The 19,885-nt window shown below is 50.5% G+C and overlaps 1 protein-coding gene across 2 annotated transcripts in view; it reads right to left on the reverse strand.

Annotated features, from left to right (window-relative positions):
• Positions 1–19,885, reverse strand: part of DVL1 (dishevelled segment polarity protein 1) — a 93,547-nt gene that overhangs the window by 27,717 nt on the left and 45,945 nt on the right. For both annotated transcript variants that reach the window (XM_035121027.3, XM_035121026.3), the window contains exons 3-4: positions 19,527–19,648; positions 16,486–16,598 (exon numbers count right to left, since the gene is read on the reverse strand). In XM_035121027.3, coding sequence (XP_034976918.2) covers positions 16,486–16,598; positions 19,527–19,648 — 235 coding nt within the window. The remainder of the gene's footprint in view (positions 1–16,485; positions 16,599–19,526; positions 19,649–19,885) is intronic.

A 19,885-nucleotide genomic window follows, 5' to 3' on the forward strand; every position in this document is an offset into this window, starting at 1 on the left:
CCAGCGTGTTTCTCCTAATAACATGCAAGTTTATAAGCGCTTTCCCCTAATACATAGGTGTTTCCAAAGCAATTTTCTGCAAAGTAATGGATTTTTGTGTGTGTACGGTTCTCACAAACACATGCGTTTCTGTTCACGCTTTTGTACACAAAACTTGGTCTTCAGAACTGCATTGCAAAATTCAGAGCAGTGTGAATTTTGAAGGGCTGCTGCTTTTCGGTTTGCAGACTGATTCAGACAGTGCAAATAGGAACATTCACATTTTTGCAGGCAAACCAAATCGAATTCTGCCCCTATTTCTATCAGCCTGATCTTTTGCTGTGGGCGTAGGGGGTTGATGGGAGAGGCAGTCCAGCAACATCCTGGAGGGCGCCACAATGGGTGTCCCTGCAGTAGGGGATTCCCATGCCTTAAGGCTGCGAGAAAAAGCACCGCCACATCTGTGGAAATTGCTGCCAGCTGCATGTGCCATCATCCAGCTTGCGCCTTCAGTCACTTGCGTGCGAACGCCGCCTCCCTTTCGGGAAGTATTGCATTTCGGCTCCCCTGAGTTGTGCTAAGCCACTGCCGCGATCCTCTTTATTTAGCAGATGAAGGGAGGCAGGATTTGGCCTCTTGGGAATAACAAAACAGTTGCCCAAACTGTAATAATAATTTTTAAAAAAACCTTTGCAGGGCAGCTTAATCCTCAAGCCCCGGTTCAAGCCAAAGCGCTTGGATTTTGGATTTCAGGAAACATAAGCTTTTGTGGGATTAGACGAGAGTTAAAACCGAGTATTTCAGCTTTCAAGGATCTCGTTCGTTTGTAAGAGCCACAAAGGGGGAACGCAGGAGGGGACATTACCTCTGAGGCTTCTCATCCCTCCCAAATGGCAGCTTCCAGACAAAAAACTATAGCACACAGAAAAATTGTACCTGTTCAATCCAGAATGGAGGACAACTTTCGCCTGCTGAGATTCCTCGAAAGTCTCTTTGAACCAGCCCCCGGCCCAGACTCCTTGTGCTGGGAGATACCTTAAGACACCCCGGCCGGCATGTGCAGATTTGCCTCTGGCAGGCCACCCCCCCCTCTCGGCGTTAAGCCAATGAGGGGGGAGCTATGCAAAACTGTCTCCCAATGGCCACGTTCCCTACCATTTCCTGGCTCGCCAGCTGCCAGAAAATGAATAGCTCTCTTCAGGCAGAGTCTGTCACAGGCCACTGCAGGTCCGAGATGGGGGAAGAAATTTGGTAGGTTGTTTTCATGAGAGCCTACCTAATATTCACACACACACACAGGTAAAGCACACACGCCAAACTGAAGCGCACACACAAAACTCTCCTTCTCAATCTACACGTCTCTGGAATTCGTGGCACAGTTTGCCGACCGGAAAAACATGGGGGGGTAGCACCCGGGGGGGCAGGGTGTCTGTCCATGAAAACAGCAAAGAAAAATGGCAAAACAGCTTCAAAAAATGGATAAAAGAAGTGCATAGTAAAATGCTGGCAAATATTCGTGAGTGGTTTTTTTAAAAAGAACATCAGGAATTATGAGGAATTGGGTTTTTTTTTAATAACTAAATTGTAAAATGATGCAGAAATGATGCAGAAAAGGTTGGAAGAGTGGGAAGCTGAGAGGAACCAGAAGTGACAAGATTCACCTGTCCCCACCACAGGTCATTTCCCTTTGAGCCGAGCACAAAAAACTAGCTTGTTATAGTAATCAGTTTTCTTCTGCGGCGAGACTATGGGCAACGCATGGCCTTAATACAAAGCGAGGCTAATAGAAGATGTCCGAATGCAAAACCACACAGGGTTATAAGCAAGCAAAATATCAGCACTGCCATAATCATTGTGTAAAAACGAAAGGTACAGTAGATGACTTGCCATCAAACTGAGAAGAGATGAAGAACAGGGAGGAGTAGCAGAGAACGGCCACGATGCCCCAGGGGTCAGCAATGGGGCACATGCTGGAATGTGAGGGGTCTTGGCAGGTGCCCCACAATTCCAGCTTCTAACACTGAACCACTGTACACCTGCTAACTCTTGTGCTGTGCAGGAGGTTGGACTAAGTGGTTTCTGAGGAGCCCTTCCAGCTCCGTGATGCTACAAGTGAAAATACTGTCGCATGCACCCGTCAAAGCGGGCTTTGGCTCACGAAATATAATGCTATAAACAAAACGTCCTGGTCTTTATAAGGAGCCACGAGACCCTTTCATTGCAGCAGACCAACAAAGTGGCTGGTGCTTTTCTTTTCTTTTTTAATGTACACTTTAAAAAGGTAATGTGTGAATAGGACGAGCGAATGCTTGGAAACGTGCAGAACCATGCAAGAGTTAGGAGAAATTGCAGGTCCCCATCAATTTCAGGCCTTGGGATGCCAGAAGGCATTGTTTTCTGTTCCGCTCTGTATTTTTCGCATGCAGCACTGTTTCTATTCCACTGAGAAATTTCGTAACTTACGTAATCTATGTCCTCGTTACATTATTCCGCCCTTTGCATCTCAATGCAAAGGAAACAGAATGCAAATTGCAGAGGGAAATGTATTGATTACGCAACGCAGACAGAAAGCTGCAGCAGCAAATGCCACTTGCATTCGACTGATTTCCATTCCGGACATGCGGGAAAGATGAGAGCATTGGCGATTTCCGCTCCAGTTTTTTGTCGTAGCCCTCCGCCAACCCCCTACAAACCTGGGCTTGCCACCTCAAAGCTAATGAAAACGATTCACAGTCTACTATCCCATGACTTTCGCAGGGCCCATGAGGGAGTCAATTGTGGAACCCGACATTTGGTTTCTGGGCACTTTTAGAGGAAAACGTGGCCACGTGTGTCAATTGCTCAAGAGGGCTGCAACAGAAGGGGTCTGGAGGGGGGTGGATTATGAAGGGAGATGAAAATAGCTAAGCACAGGGAGATTGGCTGGGCCATGTTAACAGCTTAGGAGGATATGGAGGGCAGCCGGGGAGGTCTGGGATTGGTGTCCTTTAGAGTAGACAAAAGGGTGAGAGGACGAGGGGAGGAGACGGCTTTGTGGTCTTCTGGTTAGGCTACACTGGAAGGGTGCAGAGCGAGGAGGAGATGCAGTGGGGAACTCCAGGTTTTGGGGGGTCACCAGACAAGGCATGCTCCAGAGAGAGAGAGAGAGAGAGAAAGAAAGAAAGAGAAAGAGAAAGAGAAAGAGAAAGAGAAAGAGAAAGAGAAAGAGAAAGAGAAAGAGAAAGAGAACAGGTTATGCCTGCCTTTGCTTTGCCCGCTGCCAGGGCAAGCAGACAGAGCACCTGCTTTGCGTGCAGAAGGTCCTGGCTTCAGTTCCCAGCATCTCCAGGTAAGGCTGGGAATGTCCCACATCTAAAAACCTCAGAAAGCCGCTGCCAGTCAGTGCAGACAACACTGAGCTAGGTGGGCGATAGGCAGCTTCCAATGTTCATTTGTCTTAAGGGCTGTATTTCAGTGGTTAGGGCACTCGCTTTGCATGCAGAAGGTGCTCAAATCAAGGCACCTCCAGGTAGGGCTGGGGAGAGACCCCTGTCTGAAACCCTGGGGAGCTGCTGCCAGTCAGTGCAGACCATACTGAGCTAGGTGGATGGGTTGCTTAGACTTGGTACAAGGCAGCTTCCTGGGTTTCTCATCAGCTGCAACCTGCCCTGTAGCCCTCAACAGATAACCCCCAATGAAATGTGGTCCTCGTGTTAAAAAAGAAGAAGAAGAAGTTGTTCACTGTTGGCATAAGCCTTTGCTCACACCCCAGCAACTGCCACCACTGCTGCCCACTTGCATGCCCACAGGCAGCCATTTAGGATGGAGGGGAGCCAGGAACCAGAGGACGGACTTAGGAAAGGAAAACCACTTCCGTGCCTTTGCCGGAGGTGGAGTTGTGGGCAGCCCGACGAGCCCATTGCGTGGGGGCTGCAGTGTCAGCCCCTGCGCAATGGAAGCTCCCGCCTGCGTCACCCACGCCCCTGTCCAATAGGGATGGGGGGGCGGGGCCGCAGCGATTAACCCACCGCGCTGCCGGAGCTCATTCTCTTTATCCCCAGTTCGCCGGAGCGAACAGAAGCTAATTCATCCACGTGGCGGGCGCCATTTTGGGAAGGGCTGTGTGTGTGGCTGTGTTTGTGGTTTTTGTCCTGCTGCCTAACGCCATCTTGGGGAGGGCGGTGTTTGTGAGGGCAGCGCCATTTTGAGTGGCTAATTCATCCACGTGGCGGGCGCCATCTTGTGGGTGGCTTTTGTTTTGCCGGTAGCAGCAGCTCACTGTTTATTCCCTTATATTGGTTCTCAGTGCGTTCTGGTTTTAACCTACGTTAACCTGTCTTATCTTGGTTTTGAATTAATTCATGGCATTTAATTAATTCTTGCAATTCCCCAAGTGCATTTTTTGATTATCGGCTAACTGGTTTACCGCGGGCAGTTAGTAAGAATTGATTGGGTGGACTGCTCTCTGGTAATCTTACTCGGAATTAATTATATATGGATAAAAAATAAATAAATAAATAAATAAAATAATATAAAGTGGTACTGGGCAATTAGTGATATTCGCTGCTATCTGAAGTTAATTTTGGGTTTGATTATTGTTGGTGGGCATAATATTGGGAATTGATCGCAGTATATAGAAGTTGCTGATAGTTTGTTATATATTTTTCTGGGCCTCTTTGTAATTCTTTTGAATTAGCTAGTATAATTAAGAAGTCACAAATAATAATTGTTCAATAATAATAAATATACAGATACAGCCAGTACATAGATAAATAAATAATAGGCGGGGTAATAGGAGAATACAGGCTCATACATAGGTAAATATAGTTAATAATTGTATAAATAATAGATAAATAATAATAATAATAATAATAATAAATAAATAAATAAATAATAATAATAATAATAATAATAATAATAATAATAATGGAATTAAAATTAATTAACAAATAAATAAATAAATAAAATAAAATAAACATAAGCATATTCATAATAATATAAGGGAGGTAATTAATTTCAGAGCCTTTGTTAAAGTCCTTGTGACCATGGCCTCCAAGGGCAAGCAGGGCCAGGCCAAAAACCTGGCAGCTAAGGTGAATCCTAAGGCTTTCGCCCAGGCGGTTAATGCATTGCAATCTATTTGCGGCCAGTTGGGCCCTCTCTGCAGCACGCTGGTCCCACTGGCCGAAAGCCTACAGGATGAGTCCCCCCCTAATTCACAGGATTGTGTAGCAGATACCCAGTTCGATGACCAGGATGGGCCTTCCACCTCTGCTTCCTTTTTCTCTACCTCCACCTCGGGGGGGGGGGGTTAGCGATGCGGCTCAGGGACCGCGTACCCGGTCGCAGAAAGCACGCTCCAATGCTCCCGGCCATCATTCAGTGGCTTCAGGGTCTCAGGCGCCCGGCTCCCTCAGCGGGGCGGCCCAGTCTGTTGCAGGTCAGCAGGGAACCCAGCCCGCGGCGGCTACGGCTCAGCAGGGGGCGCAGGCGCGCGATTCGACCACGGATGACGAGGCGGCGGGGCTCGCGGTGGGCGGAGTCGCGGAGACGCGGGATGGTGAAGACCGTCGCCAGGGAGGAAAGGCGAAGAAGAAGTCGGAGAAACGGAAGAGGAGCAGAAGGGACGATTCGGACAACGACACAGGTACGTCCTCGGATTCGGAATGTGACATCCCAATGGAGGATTATTGGGGTGTGGGGGAGGACCAGATGGGTTTCCCCCTCTGGGTGCATAAAAGGAGGGCCAGCGCCCATCGTAAGTCATTTAGGGGTATGCTGGAGTGGCGCGACGGTGCGTTAATTCCCGACGAGAAGTATGCCACAAATTCGGACACGGATATCCTTTTGGGTTCTCATTTGTCAGATAAAAAGAGGGAAAATTTTTTAAATGGGGACTATATCGATGTGTTCACCATTCTTCCCCTGACTCAGATGATGGGAAAGGGGGAGAAGCGCCGGGATTACAGGGGTCGGCGATATAGGACGCCTCGGGCGGACCGCACGTTTGAAAATTGGTTAGAGGGCATTCACATCTGGGCGGCCGTGATCTCTGCGGCATATCCAAAGCGAGCGGTGCACCTATTTGCTTACATGGCCGACGTTAGATTGGCTCACAAGATGGCGGGGGAGACGGCAGCTTTGAACTACGACGAGGACTTCCGCAGGAATGCTTCAAAAAACCCAAAAACGCGTTGGGACCAACGGCACCAACATTACTGGAGTAACCATGTAGTGCCGTATGTTGAGAAAAAGCAAACTGACCCCCCGAAGGTAAGCAGGTTCGAGCCTAGAAAAGACTCGTGGCGCAGGGTCTGTTGGGAGTTCAATAAAGGGCTTTGCCAGAGGCCCAACTGCAAATACACTCACGAATGTGAGAAGTGCCTGGGTCAGCATCCGGGGGTATCCTGCTTCAAGGGGAAGCAGTCCTTTCGGGGGGCCAAGGGCAATTCTCACCAGGGCCCCAGATACCCCCCCGGTGCCTCCCACGGTGCAGCCTCCGGACAGCATAGAGTTTAACTGTTCTCTAGCCTTGGCCTACTCCCCTGTAAAACTGAACCCCTTAAAAATGTTGCTAGCCCTATACCCTAATACAGTGGTTCCCAACAAGTGGTCCGCGGACCCCCAGGGGTCCGCGAGCTATGCCAGAGGGGTCCGCAAGATCACCTCCCCAAGATGCGCGTACTGAGCGGCGCGCGCGCAGCGGGAACGCCATGCACTGCTGCCACGGCGTGGCGCCCCTAGCAATCCGCTCCGCCGACTCGGGAGTCTCCTTGGGTCTCCTCAGAGGAGGAGGCGCCGCGCCGAAAGCCCCAGAGCTCGCTTGCCTCCTTCCCGCCCTCTCCCTGCCTGTGGCCAGCAGCTCCAGACGCTGTTCTGTGGAGTTTTTGGCGTGGCTCCGCCTCCTCCGAGGAGACCCAATGAGACTCCCGAGTCGGCGGAGGGCGGCGGACTCGCTGCTGGGCGCCCCTGCTCCCTCAATTCAGGACCCGGTGGGAGGCTTTGAAGCGGGCGCGAGGTCGCCTCTTCACCTCGGCAGCTGCGCCTTCCCCTCCCCCACCCCATTCCACCGCCCACCCCCACCCCCAGAGAGAGAGGGGGCCACTGTTTTTTGGGGTGGTGGTCTTACCCCCTCTGTCAGTGAGGGAGCAGTGCGGGCGCCTTACAAATCAGCCCCCTTTGCACAGAGGGGTGACTGGGTGGGAGAAGCCCATGAAATGCAGGCGCTCTAGCCCCGAAGAGGCTGTCACCTTGCTTGCAAAAGCAACAGCCTCTCCCGGGCTGAGCCGCCTGCCTTCCCTGCCTGCCTTCCGTTGGAACGCAGGCACGGAAGGCAGGAGGAGCACTTTTGGGATGCCCCATTCCCCCCTGCTGCCAGTTACCAAGCCTGCTCCGCTTGCTTTGCTGTGAGCTGGGAGGGGGGGGGTGGACGGGAGCCTCCTGTCAGTCCGTCCCTTCTCCCAGCTCGCTGTACCAGCAAGAAAAGCAAGAGCCGCTTGGGCGCTGTGCACGGCTCTCCCTCCCTCCCTCTCTCCCTCTCTTTCTTTCTCTGACTCCTCCCTCCCTCCCTCCCTCTCTCTTTCACCCCTTCTTTCCTTAGCATTTGCTAATTTCCACCCGCTGCTTCTTGTCAGCTTCTTCTCTTGGGAACCTTTCCTAAAAATGGTCAACAACTTTGGGGGTCCCCCGCCTAAAAAAGGTTGTCAATTCTTGGAAATTTGGGGGGGGGGGGCGCCGGAGGGATCTTCGCACCACGGCGCTGGATATGTTTCACTCAGCCAAAATTGTTTAATAAAAAGGTGCTAATGGAGCCAAAAGTTATTTTCTGCTGACTAGTAGGCAGGTAGAGATTTGCAGTCAGATTTCAGAGTGAAAGTTTCAAGTTTGGAACCTAATATTTCAGAAATAATGAACTCAAAGGACAGATTTAACTCATCTCATTAAGAACTGAAAATTAAAACTAACTGTATAATGATGGAGTACTCTGTTGTAACTGTAAAAAACGTATAAAAAAGACTCTTAATTTGGCTCTCACTTTTTAATTTTAGGATTAGGAATTAATGGGGGTCCTTGTCACAATAGCGGCTCGATGAGGGGTCCTCGAGAAAATTTTGTTGGGAACCCCTGCCCTAATAGATCTGCTGCAGTGTACCTCGAAGAGGGTTTCTCTTCTGGTTTTCGCATCCCTGTCCAGATCCCGCCTTCCACAACTGACCCACCAAATCAAAAATCAGTCAGGGAGCGACCCGACATAGCCATCAAGAAGATAAATAAAGAACTATCGGCGGGCCGGGTCGCGGGCCCATTTTTAACCCCTCCCATAGCCAACCTTCACATTTCCCCGCTAGGCATAGTTCCTAAAAAGGCCCCAGGAGAATTTAGGTTGATTCATAATCTTTCGCACCCTAGGGGCAGCTCAGTTAATGACGGTATTCCGCAAGAGCTTTGTACGGTAAAATACGCGTCCTTTGACCACGCCGTGAAGCTGGTTCGCCAGTTTGGCAAAGGGGCCATGATGGCGAAGTGCGATATCGAATCGGCCTTCCGCCTCCTTCCTGTACACCCCCTCGACTACAAATGGTTGGGTTTTAGGTTCGAGGGCGCCTATTTCATCGACAAAGCTATGCCTATGGGATGTTCCGTCGCTTGTTCGGCCTTTGAAACATTTAGCACATTCCTGGACTGGGCCCTTCGTGCTAGGACTGGTCTGTCAGGTGTCACTCATTACCTGGATGACTTCCTTTTCGTGGGTGGAGCGCTCAGTGCTGATTGCGCAGGTCTCATGGAGGCCTTCGCTTCCCTTACAAGTGAACTGGGGGTGCCGCTAGCAGCTGAAAAAACTGAAGGACCTGTGTCTCGTTTGACGTATTTAGGTATTGAATTGGATACGGTAGCCCAAACCTCGCGTTTACCGGCTGAGAAACTTACAGCCCTCAAGGAGTTGATTAGACAGCTCATTCCCCGTAAAAAAGTCACGTTGAGACAAATCCAGTCGCTACTAGGGCACCTTAATTTCGCTTGTAGAGTAATCTCGCCTGGGCGCCCTTTTTGCCGGAGGGTTGCCAGGCTCACTGTAGGACTAACCCGACCGTTCCATAGGGCTCGCTTGCCAAAAGGGGTCAAAGCGGACCTGCTGAACTGGCTGACCTTTCTAGAACACTACAATGGCGTATCGTTATGGCAGGATAACATTACATTATATTCCGACTTTCAGATTCATTCAGACGCAGCGGGCGCATTTGGTTTCGGGGTATATTTCAGAGGAAGATGGTGTGCTGAACCTTGGCCTCCTAGTTGGAAAAATACAGACATTACTCGGGATTTAACATTTCTAGAATTCTTTCCCATAGTGGTAGCAGTGCATCTTTGGTCGGACGACTTCAGGAACCGGAGGGTCTGCTTCAACACGGACAATCAAGCGGTAGTCAGTGTGCTTACCAGGCAATCGTCGCGGTCGGAGCGGGTGTCTGCCCTCCTGCGTCATTTTGTGCTGCGCAGTCTCGAGTTGAATATACACTTCTCAGCCAAATTCGTGCCGGGGCTAAGCAATAATATCGCAGATGCTTTGTCTCGTTTCCAGATGGACCGCTTCCGCTCATTAGCACCAGATGCGCAGCAGTGTCCAGAGAGGTTCCCGGAACACCTATGGAACCTTGGAAACGGGAAATCCTGAAGGGAGTATTTGCTTCCGTGGCCCCCGCCACCCTCAGCTCCTACAAACGAGCATGGGCAGACTTCCTTGCCTTCCGGCAGAAGGGCGCTGGTGGGCGCATCGAGAGTCCACCAACCCCTGAGGAGGTTATGCAATACGTGGTACACCTCAGAGGGCTGGGTCGCGCCGCCAAGACCCTTGGCATCCACACAGCAGCTATCACCTTTTTCTCGAAATCTCTTTATCTCACCGACCCGTGCGATAACTTCCATTTGCGTAGAGCAATGGAAGGCTGGCGTAGGCAGCAGCCCCCCGTTGCCGATTCCAGGCGGCCCATCACGTTTGAGATGCTTACCCAAATCCATAGGCATTTGAGGACTCTTTGTTGGTCCAAATTTGAAGCGCGGCTGTTTTCGGCAGCCTTTTCGTTAGCTTACTTCGGGGCCCTTAGGGTTGGGGAAGTGGTGTGTGAGGACCACCCTGATGGTATTACCCGGGGTATATTATTACGGGATCTATCACTGTCCGAAGCCCAAGCTATTGTGCACGTCCGCCACTCAAAAACGGACCAGAGGGGGAGAGGCGCTAGCATTCGCCTCCCGGCAACAGGTGCCGCAGGTCCTTGTCCAGTGAAGGACACTAGACGGTATCTTTATCTCCGACCGCCGGGTCCTGGCCCGTTGCTCATTCACCATGATGGTGCTCGGCTCACTCGCCAGCAATTTACCAGGGTACTTCGCAAAGCCATTGCATTTTGCGGGTACAACCCCGCGGAATTTTCTGCCCATTCCTTTAGAATTGGCGCTGCCACTTCCGCTATGCATCTAGGCTTGTCATCGGAAAGGATCCAGGAGATGGGGAGATGGAAGTCGAATGCTTACAAAAGGTACATTCGCACGTAGGTTGACGCTGGCGACTCTGGTGGCAGTGCTGATACGGCTTTCATCTTTACTTTTCAGGTTACCATTTCATCCGGGTTTGGATAGCAGGGCACAGTATAGTGCACTGGGCCCAGAGAAGAGCAATTGAAGTTGGTCTGGGATGCGGGCTCGGCCTCCCAGATAATGTGGAGGTTTCCTGGATATCCAGAAGGGGTATGCGGTGGAACGAGTTGCTGCCGATCATCCAGGCCCGGGCTGGTTCACTTGGCCCCCCAGATTTCCTGATTGTGCAACTTGGCGAAAACGACCTGGCTTACCGCAACGCGGTCGAGTTGAGGAAACATATATTCAAAGATCTTGACTTGATGAGGGAGAGTTTCCCGCGGATGACGTTTCTGTGGTCCTCTTTGCTGGAAAGGCGCTGTTGGCGTGATGGCCGTTGCCCTAAAGCCTTGAACAAGTCCAGGAGGCTTTTGAACTCAGTCGTGGCCCGCAGAGTGTTATCATTGAATGGCCGGGTTATACAGCATCCCACCCTGAAGCGAAGTGAAGCAGCCCTCTATCGCGATGATGGCGTTCACCTTTCTCCGATCGGGAATGACGCCTGGCTACTGAACATTATTGCCGCCATACGTGATGTCCTGGATAACGTAGATCTTAATTAGGCGAATAAGAGAGTAGGGTCACACTCCCCCGGTAATAATTTAATTCATATCTTACAACGAATTAACAGAGCGCTAAACCTCTAATTAGGGTTACGCTGAAATTAATACCTAGGTTATTATAACATGTGAGCGGATTGGCGGCGAGCCTGGGGGGGCTCGAGTGGCGGTTAGGTGTTGGAAATTTGCATAACAATAAGATGGAGGAGGGGCAGATTGCGTCATCACCTGCCCAAATTTGGAGAAGTAATTCCGTTAAAGGATTCCAGGGGCGAGGCTTGGTCCAGAGCCGGGAGTCGCCAGGGCCGTAAGGCACGCCCCGTACGGTGGCCACAGTAGGAGTTCCGGTTGATCGGCATCGCCGGGTTCCTTACTGGTGGTTAACTTCTCACGGACTTCAACACACGGGTTGGAGTCGGATTTAGTCTGATAGGTTCCAACGCCTAAGCCAATTCCGCTCAACATGCATATTTAATAAAGTTGTGGCCTGAACCACCCAATTTAACCTTTAAATTCTGTGTCACGTGTCATTATTATTACACTGATCGGAGGGCATTGCTACACAAAACCACTTCCGTGCCTTTGCCGGAGGTGGAGTTGTGGGCAGCCCGACGAGCCCATTGCGTGGGGGCTGCAGTGTCAGCCCCTGCGCAATGGAAGCTCCCGCCTGCGTCACCCACGCCCCTGTCCAATAGGGATGGGGGGGCGGGGCCGCAGCGATTAACCCACCGCGCTGCCGGAGCTCATTCTCTTTATCCCCAGTTCGCCGGAGCGAACAGAAGCACCCGCCCACCCGCCCCTTAAAAAGAGAATAGGGGGCGCTGCTGCGGACCTGGTCGGTTGCCTGGTTAGTCAGTGGACCGGGTAGGACTTTTCCCATACTGGGCTAGCCATGATGGGTTTTTCGCCTACCTCGTAGCATGTCGTCACAACTTAGGTTAGGCGGTTAGGCGTTGGAAATTTGCATAACAATAAGATGGAGGAGGGGCAGATTGCGTCATCACCTGCCCAAATTTGGAGAAGTAATTCCGTTAAAGGATTCCGGGGGCGAGGCTTGGTCCAGAGCCGGGAGTCGCCAGGGCCGTAAGGCACGCCCCGTACGGTGGCCACAGTAGGAGTTCCGGTTGATCGGCATCGCCGGGTTCCTTACTGGTGGTTAACTTCTCACGGACTTCAACACACGGGTTGGAGTCGGATTTAGTCTGATAGGTTCCAACGCCTAAGCCAATTCCGCTCAACATGCATATTTAATAAAGTTGTGGCCTGAACCACCCAATTTAACCTTTAAATTCTGTGTCACGTGTCATTATTATTACACTGATCGGAGGGCATTGCTACACAAACGCAATGGCTGGGGAAGCAATTCAGATCAGGCCACTCTCCTGATTCAAACTGCCCATCTCATTCTCACAAATATCCCTGAAATCCAGGTTGGGGTGAGAGGTGGCAACTGGCCTCAAGCCACTCAGGATGAGCTTAGAATTACAGAGTTGTAGGGTTGAGAGGGGGTTCTCCCAAGGGTTGTCTAGTCCAACCCCTTGCAATGCAGGAATCACAGCTCAAGAATCCCCGAAAGGTGGGCATCCAGCCTCAGTTTAAAAACCTCTGATGGAGGACACTCTACCACCTTTTGAGCCTGGGAGCAAAAAGAGGGTTTGGGCCTTGAACCATGCTGTTCCACAAGCTCCTGCAGGAGTGGTTCCTTCCGAACAAGCAAATTCTGTGATCGGAGGAATCACAACCAGCCTCTCTTCTTGGCTCCTAAAGTGTAAAGTTCACTCTTCTTTGGCCTTTTTTACTGCCCCCTTCATTTTGCGAAGACAAGGGACGTCTCCATCACATTTTCCACCCTCCAAAGCAAGACAGGCAATCATTCCGCCTCCGGGGCGTTCACTTCTCCCGTACCACTCCAGTGACTTCAGTCACTTTCCCCCGATAATGACCAAGGCTTTCCTCGGCCGCCTGACCTTCATCACCTCACACTTCAGCATCAGAGAACGGAAAAGGCCGCCAGGGCTTTCAGAGAAAGGGGCCTTCCGATCCGCCGTGACAATTAAGGCAATGGCATTTCTCTCCTGGGGCCGAACCACAGCCTCCGTCGCTTTTATTGGAAGAAGCAGAGGCAGCCTGAGGGGGTCATGGAAATGCTTCTGAGTGCGAATCCTGAAGGACCTCGGAGAGGCCAGGGCAGAGAGAAATCAAGGGAGGCGTTTCTGTTCAGAACTGACAATCTGAGTTAATTAAGACGCCAAGCGCAGCCCCGGCCATTTGGCAAGTGACACCTAATTAGGAAGGACAGCCTAATGCCGCGGCTTTATAGAGGAATGAAGGCGGAGGTGTCCACAAGCCAGAGGGGAGCTGCTAGCAGCGTTTGGGGCCAGATGGAACTCGGATCTGATGCGGCAAGCACTTTGATAAGTCATGGAGGGCAGCTCTATCAGCCACGGTATCCCAATGGAACCTCCATACTTAGAGGAAGTATACCTGTGAATAACAGGTGCTACCCAAGACTCAAAAGTACAGAAGAGCCCTGGGCTGGGTCAGAACAGAGGCCTACTGTTCCAGCAGCCCAACCAGAGGCCAATGTCCCTCTCCCACCGATGTTCGCCAGCAAAACTGGTTTCTCAAGAGGCATCCTGAAGTTGGAACACAGCCACCGAGAGCCTTTTCCACCATGATCTTGCTTGGAGGTCCCCAGAATGGAGCGAGCGAGTGTGTGTTCAGCACTACTCCACTTTCCCAGTCCCAGAGAGGGCTGGGGTTGTCCCCTGCCTGAAACCCTGGAGAGCTGCTGCCAGTCAGTGTAGGCAATACTGAGATAAACGAACCGATGGCCTGACTCAGTAGAAGGCAGCTTCCTAGGTTCCCACGGAACAGGCCATTCTGCCAGCATCCAAACAATTACGTCAGCACTTGACACTTGGATGGGGCGGAAACAACCAACAACACACCACCCAGCAGAGTCTCTAAAACATTCTGAGCACGGACGGGGTGGGAGGGGAACCCCACCTCTTAATTACCTCCCTAACGGAGTTCCTCTTTTCTTGCTCATCCTTAGCAAACGGAAGTGGTGGTAGTGGTTAAAGAAAAAGAAACCTTTGTCCTAGCAAGGAAGGGGTCCCAAGAACAGACCTCCCATGCTCATAATTAAACACACACACACCCCTTTAAACGGGAGCTGGTCACTTTCTCCAACCAGTAACCATGCATGTTTTTTCAAGAGGAGGCAGGACATACACACACTCTGGGACAAAAGGCGTCTCTCATTTGCAGTGTTAAGAAAGCAGACAGGGCTACAGACAGAATATCTACTAATTAAACTGAAAAGGGAAAATGCAAAGGGTGGGAGACAAAGACACAACAACATAAACTTCCCAAAATCACTCCACCCCCCTCCATCTGCCTGCCCACCCCAGCTCCATGCAATTATTTCTCTGTTGTCCAACCTCCCACCTGCTCTGGTTTGAAAACCACTTTGCAAAAGGCCAACTTCCCTCCAAGCCGGAGTGACAAAACAAATCTTTTGTTCGGGGTCTTTGGGAACCTTGCTTTGCAGGTGAAACAGCAGAAGGTCAACGCAAATGTGTGTATTTCAGAGGGCGGCACACACACAACAGGGAAGGGGGTTGAGAACGCAATGGACCACAGCCACAGGAATCAAATTATAGAATTGTAGAGATGGAAGGGTCCAAGGGTCATCTAGCCCAACCCCCTGCAATGCAGGAATTTCAGCTGAAGAATCCCTGGAAGATGGCCATCCAACCTCTGCTTAAAAACCTCCAAGGAAGGAGAGTCCACCGCCTCCCAAGGGAGTCCGTTCCACTGCTGAATAGCTCTTGCTGTCCTGACAGAGCGACAGGCAGAGTATCTGCTAATTAAACTGAAAAGGGAATAAAAGGTACAGGGGCAGAGTTCTTAATGCATTGTAGTGGGAATTAGGCACAGGGCATGCTTCCCACAATCACCGCTCTCTGCTCCGGAATGCCAGTGTGGCGTAGTGGTTAGAGTGCCAGACGAGGACCAGAGTTCGAATCCCCACTGAGCCACGAAGCTCAGGAGGTGGAGCCTTGGGCCAGTCACTGCCTCTCGGCCTAACCCACCGCACAGGGTTGTTGCGAAGATAAAATGAGGAGGGGGTAGAACTGTGCATGCCACACCTTGAGCTCCCTGGAGAAGAGGTGGGGAATGAATGTAAGAAAGAAAAAAGAAAGAAAGAAAGAAAGAAAGAAAGAAAGAAAGAAAGAAAGAAAGAAAAGCAAAATGGAAGCTTCCAGGTAGACATGGGCAGATCAGGGCTTGCAAACCTTTCGGGCATCTGCAGACCAGTGGGATTGTTGTGGGCCCCACATATACACTGCAATTCTCACCCACCCCCACCCCATAGCACAATTGAACTTGCAATATATAATAATAATAATAATAATAATAATAATAATAATAATAATAATAATAATAATTTATAATTACAGGTAGGTAGCTGTGTTGGTCTGAGTCGAAGCAAAATAAAAAAATTCCTTCAGTAGCACCTTAAAGACCAACTAAGTTTATATTTTGGTATGAGCTTTCGTGTGCATGCACACTTCTTCAAAGAAGTGTGCATGCACACGAAAGCTCATACCAAAATATAAACTTAGTTGGTCTTTAAGGTGCTACTGAAGGAATTTTAATAATTTATAAGCCATCCTTTCTCCCAAAGGTGCCCAAGGTGGCAAACACATAAAACAATACTGTTAAAAATGAAATAAAGCCGCATTTAAAACGTTTGAGAACAACAACACACTCTCCCAGCTAATAATTTCAAGACCGCTAAGAGCAATGGGTTGTATCCAGCGGAGTTCGACTCAGAATAGGCCTCTTTAAATTAATAGGCCCAAGTTAGTTATGCCCATTAACTTCAAGGGTTTACTCTGAGTAGGGCTAGCACCGGACACAGTCCCAGTTATCTCCCAACCGTCCACCCAGCCGTCAAATTCCTGGGTGAACTAGAATGTGTCTTCATTCCTCCCGAACGTTAATAATGAGGGGGACAGGCACACCTCGCTGGGTTGGCTGGGCATTCCACAAAACAGAAAACTGCCATCAAGAAGGCCCTGTGTCCTGGGTCAGCGCCAACCAGGCGGCACCGGCAGTGATGTGCTATCAGCTGACCCGTCCTTGGCAGTGCAAATAAGCAGCCCACGGAACGCTACGTGATGCTTGCCGGTGTGACGCAATTCATTTGTGTTTTGCACAATCCCCAAGCCAATATTTGAGGTCGATCTCTGCAAAAGAAGCTGGCGACAACGGCTGAGGGGACCCTCAAAGAGAACAAAGCAAGGGAGCGCCAACTTACCATCTTCGTGTCCCTCTCGGTTCCTCCGCCGGTGTCGGTCCCTCCTGTGGCTGATGACGGACTCCGTCCCCGTCTCGTTGTCCAGTCCATCTCGGCTGCTTGCGGCGTTTGGGCTGCAGGAATGAAGAGAGCGCAAGGTGTGACCGGCGTTCGAAACAAGACTGTATACCGTTTTGCCCAAAACCCCGGCGGGGTTCATTTTGCGTGTCTGTTGCAATTGGATCCAAAACAGTTTCAAAAGCATTCAGTCGGGCATACGGTACAGTCCTCACCGTACAGTGCCATCTCAGGTGTGGATAGAGAACGGCAGCCGTTTCTTATAGGCGGGCAACCATATTTTAATACATACCCCACGAGGCATGCAGCTCCCCCAGCCCTAAAATGGCATTCTAACCCCTACAGATACGGCCCCTGTTTTTCCATCTCATGCAAAAAGGCCAGAGTTGTTCTCTTGGTGCCAACCCTGCAATCAATCTGTCTCAGCAGCGCCATCTAGTGACCAGAAGTTGTTTCCGGGCTAGAATGACACACTGGGCAGCTAGTCCTGTAGACTTGGTACGTGGGGGGGGGGGGGGTAAGGCGAGTGAGCTAACCCTAGCATGTGGGGTAAGGCGAGTGGTTTGCAGTAGCTCAGTTTTCACACTGGTAACAAATGCATTTCTCTTTTTCTTTTTGCAGAGGGCGGATCTAAAACTCAGTCCGTTTGGTGTAGTCAGTTTGGTACAACGGTTAAGAATCGTAAACGGGAACCTGGGAGGACCAGAGTTCAAATCCCACCCCCCTCACTCAGTCTTGAAACTCACTGGGTGACCTCGGGCTGGCTGCTCATATCTCTCAGACCTACCTCACAAGGCTGCTGTGAGGACAAAATGGAGAAGAGGGGAGAAGCCATGTACGGCACATTTGAGCTTCCTGGATAGAAATGTAGAATAGAATAGAATAGAATAGAATAGAATAGGCAAACTCCGGCCCTCCAGATGTTTGAGACTACAATTCCCATCATCCCTTACCACTGATCCTGTTAGCTAGGGTTGATGGGAATTGTAGTCCCAAACATCTGGAGGGCCGGAGTTTGCCTATGCCTGGAATAGAATATTGGTTTGCGGGCAGAAGGTCCAAAACATGAGTTCATTGGTGCCTCCAATGTAAAATATGAGCAGGGTGGCCTGCAGAGCTGCTACCCGTCAAGAGCAGTCAATAAATGGACTGGAGGGAGAAATCAGCCTGGGAGGAAGGTCAGTGGCAGAGTACCTCTATCTGTAGAGCACGAGACTCTTAATCTCAAGGTCGTGGGCTTGATAGCCACATTGGGCAAAAAGGTTCCTGCGTTGCAGGGGGTTGGACTAGATGACCCTCATGGTCCCTTCCAACTCTACAACACTATGATTCTATGATCTGCTTTGCATGAGGAAGGACCCAGGTTCAAACCCCCAGCATCTCTAGGGAGGGCTGGGAATACCCTCTACTGTATCTCAAACCCAGGAGAGCTGCTGCCAGACAATACTGAGCTAGCTGGACATATTATTATTAAAAATGATCTGATTCAGTATAATGCAGCTTCCAGGTTCCCTTTTCTGAAGGGAAGAACTGTAGCATGCAGAAGGGCCCAGCTTCCACCCCCAAAGGCATCTCCAAAGGAGAGCTGGGAACAGCTGAGGGGCTGCCATTCAGTGTAGACACTACTGAGCTACTGAGTGACCTGACTCGGTGTCCAGCGGCTCCCTGTGCTCCCTGTGTTCCTAGGAAAACAGAGACGTGTGAGAGGGAGACAAAGAACGAGTCAGACCAGCCGATCACATGACGGCAGCTGCCCAGGCGCTTAGGACCCGGGAGAGCCACAAGGGGGCAGCAAGAGAACGAGAGGATAGAAGGAAGTCCTGGCAGCAGTAGCCATAACACAAGCCTTCCATTTCTCCGCCCCTCATCAGGCTGGCAGAAAGTAGGTACAGAAGTGGCTGTGACACTTTCCAGGAGTAGAAAAAGCAAAAGCTGGAGAGATGGCCCAGGAAGGGACAAAATCTCTGCACTCTTGACTTTCCAGTTGTGCGAGGTTGAACCTCCTGTTTTGTTTTCCAAGGGGTGACACTCAGGTGATTTGTCTAGTCACCTAATGCAATACAAGAACACCCCAAAACCAAGCGTCTGTTCTTACTCTGCCTGTAAGGAAGAACAGAGGAACCTGAGCCCTCCACAGGTTGCTGGATTTAGTAGGGATGGGGAGGGACAAAGTTAGTGTGCAAAGCAGCAGTGAATGAATAAGCCAAACTCAAGTAATGCTCACCTGCCAGTCAGGAAGGCTCACACAGATAAGGAGCTCAGGCAGAAATGAAGAAGGGAAGGCTTCTGAAAGGATGGGATATTCTTATGTCTATACCGGGGTTTGGGAACGCCTCCACCTGTCAATCTCCTGACATCACAACGGTGTCAGCTGATTTATCAGCTGATTACTGGGGCTTGAGTAGTTCTGTGGGTGGTGCTTTGCAAGCACTGACCAGCTGACTGTCAGCTGGTACCTCAGGGTCTGTGTGCAAGGTTGTTGGGGGACCTGAGATCTGGCCCAGACATCTCTTTACCTGCTCCACACTTAATATCATACATGATGTCAGATCAGGCATCCTCAAACTTCAGCCCTCCATATGTTTTGGACTACAATTCCCATCTTCCCCAACCACTAGTCCTGTTAGCTAGGGATCATGGGAGTTGTAGGCCAAAACATCTGGAGGGCCGCAGTTTGAGGATGCCTGCCCTATATGATGTCAGATATACGCAGGTTTCCATAGCCTGGCCAAAATGGCTTTGTGGGCTAAACGGGGAATCCATAGGCTGCAAGTTCCCCACAATTGATTCGTATTCTCTTTTGAAGAGCCTTTTTGTGCTTAAAAGAGCAAAGGGCAGCCCCAATTTTATTTCTGAAAAATAGGTACACCTCTCAGATGTAGCAGAAGCTTGGCACGAAGTGACAGAACCTAGATCACTCTGCAGCAAAGGGGGAAAAACCATTAAGAAATACATTCATACACATATATTTTAAAGAGCCGTACTGAAAGGAAGGGGGGCGGGAGTCTCCGATGCCTCCTGTTCTCTCGATGGGAGGAGGAAGATCTGTGTGGCTCTCGGTGCATTGGGAACCGGCGTCCGAATGGGAGCTCTCGGCCAGGACCAGCTGGAAGAGTCAAGAGAGGGGAACGGAGTCAGAAGCAGGGGCACAGTTTGCATTTAAACCACCAAAAGTGCAACGCGTGCCTCAGATCCTCAATTGCACCTGTTTGCAGAAACGTGGGGAAATGCTTTGTTAAAAAAAAGACACACACCCCAAACCCCTGAAACAGTAATGCATCTTTGCAGAAAAACATAACACTGTATGTAGCCCTTTGCCTCAGTCATAGAAAAGCAGAAGTGT

Source organism: Zootoca vivipara, chromosome 6 (assembly GCF_965207765.1).
Source record: "Zootoca vivipara chromosome 6, rZooViv2.hap1.1, whole genome shotgun sequence".
NCBI lineage: Eukaryota > Metazoa > Chordata > Lepidosauria > Squamata > Lacertidae > Zootoca > Zootoca vivipara.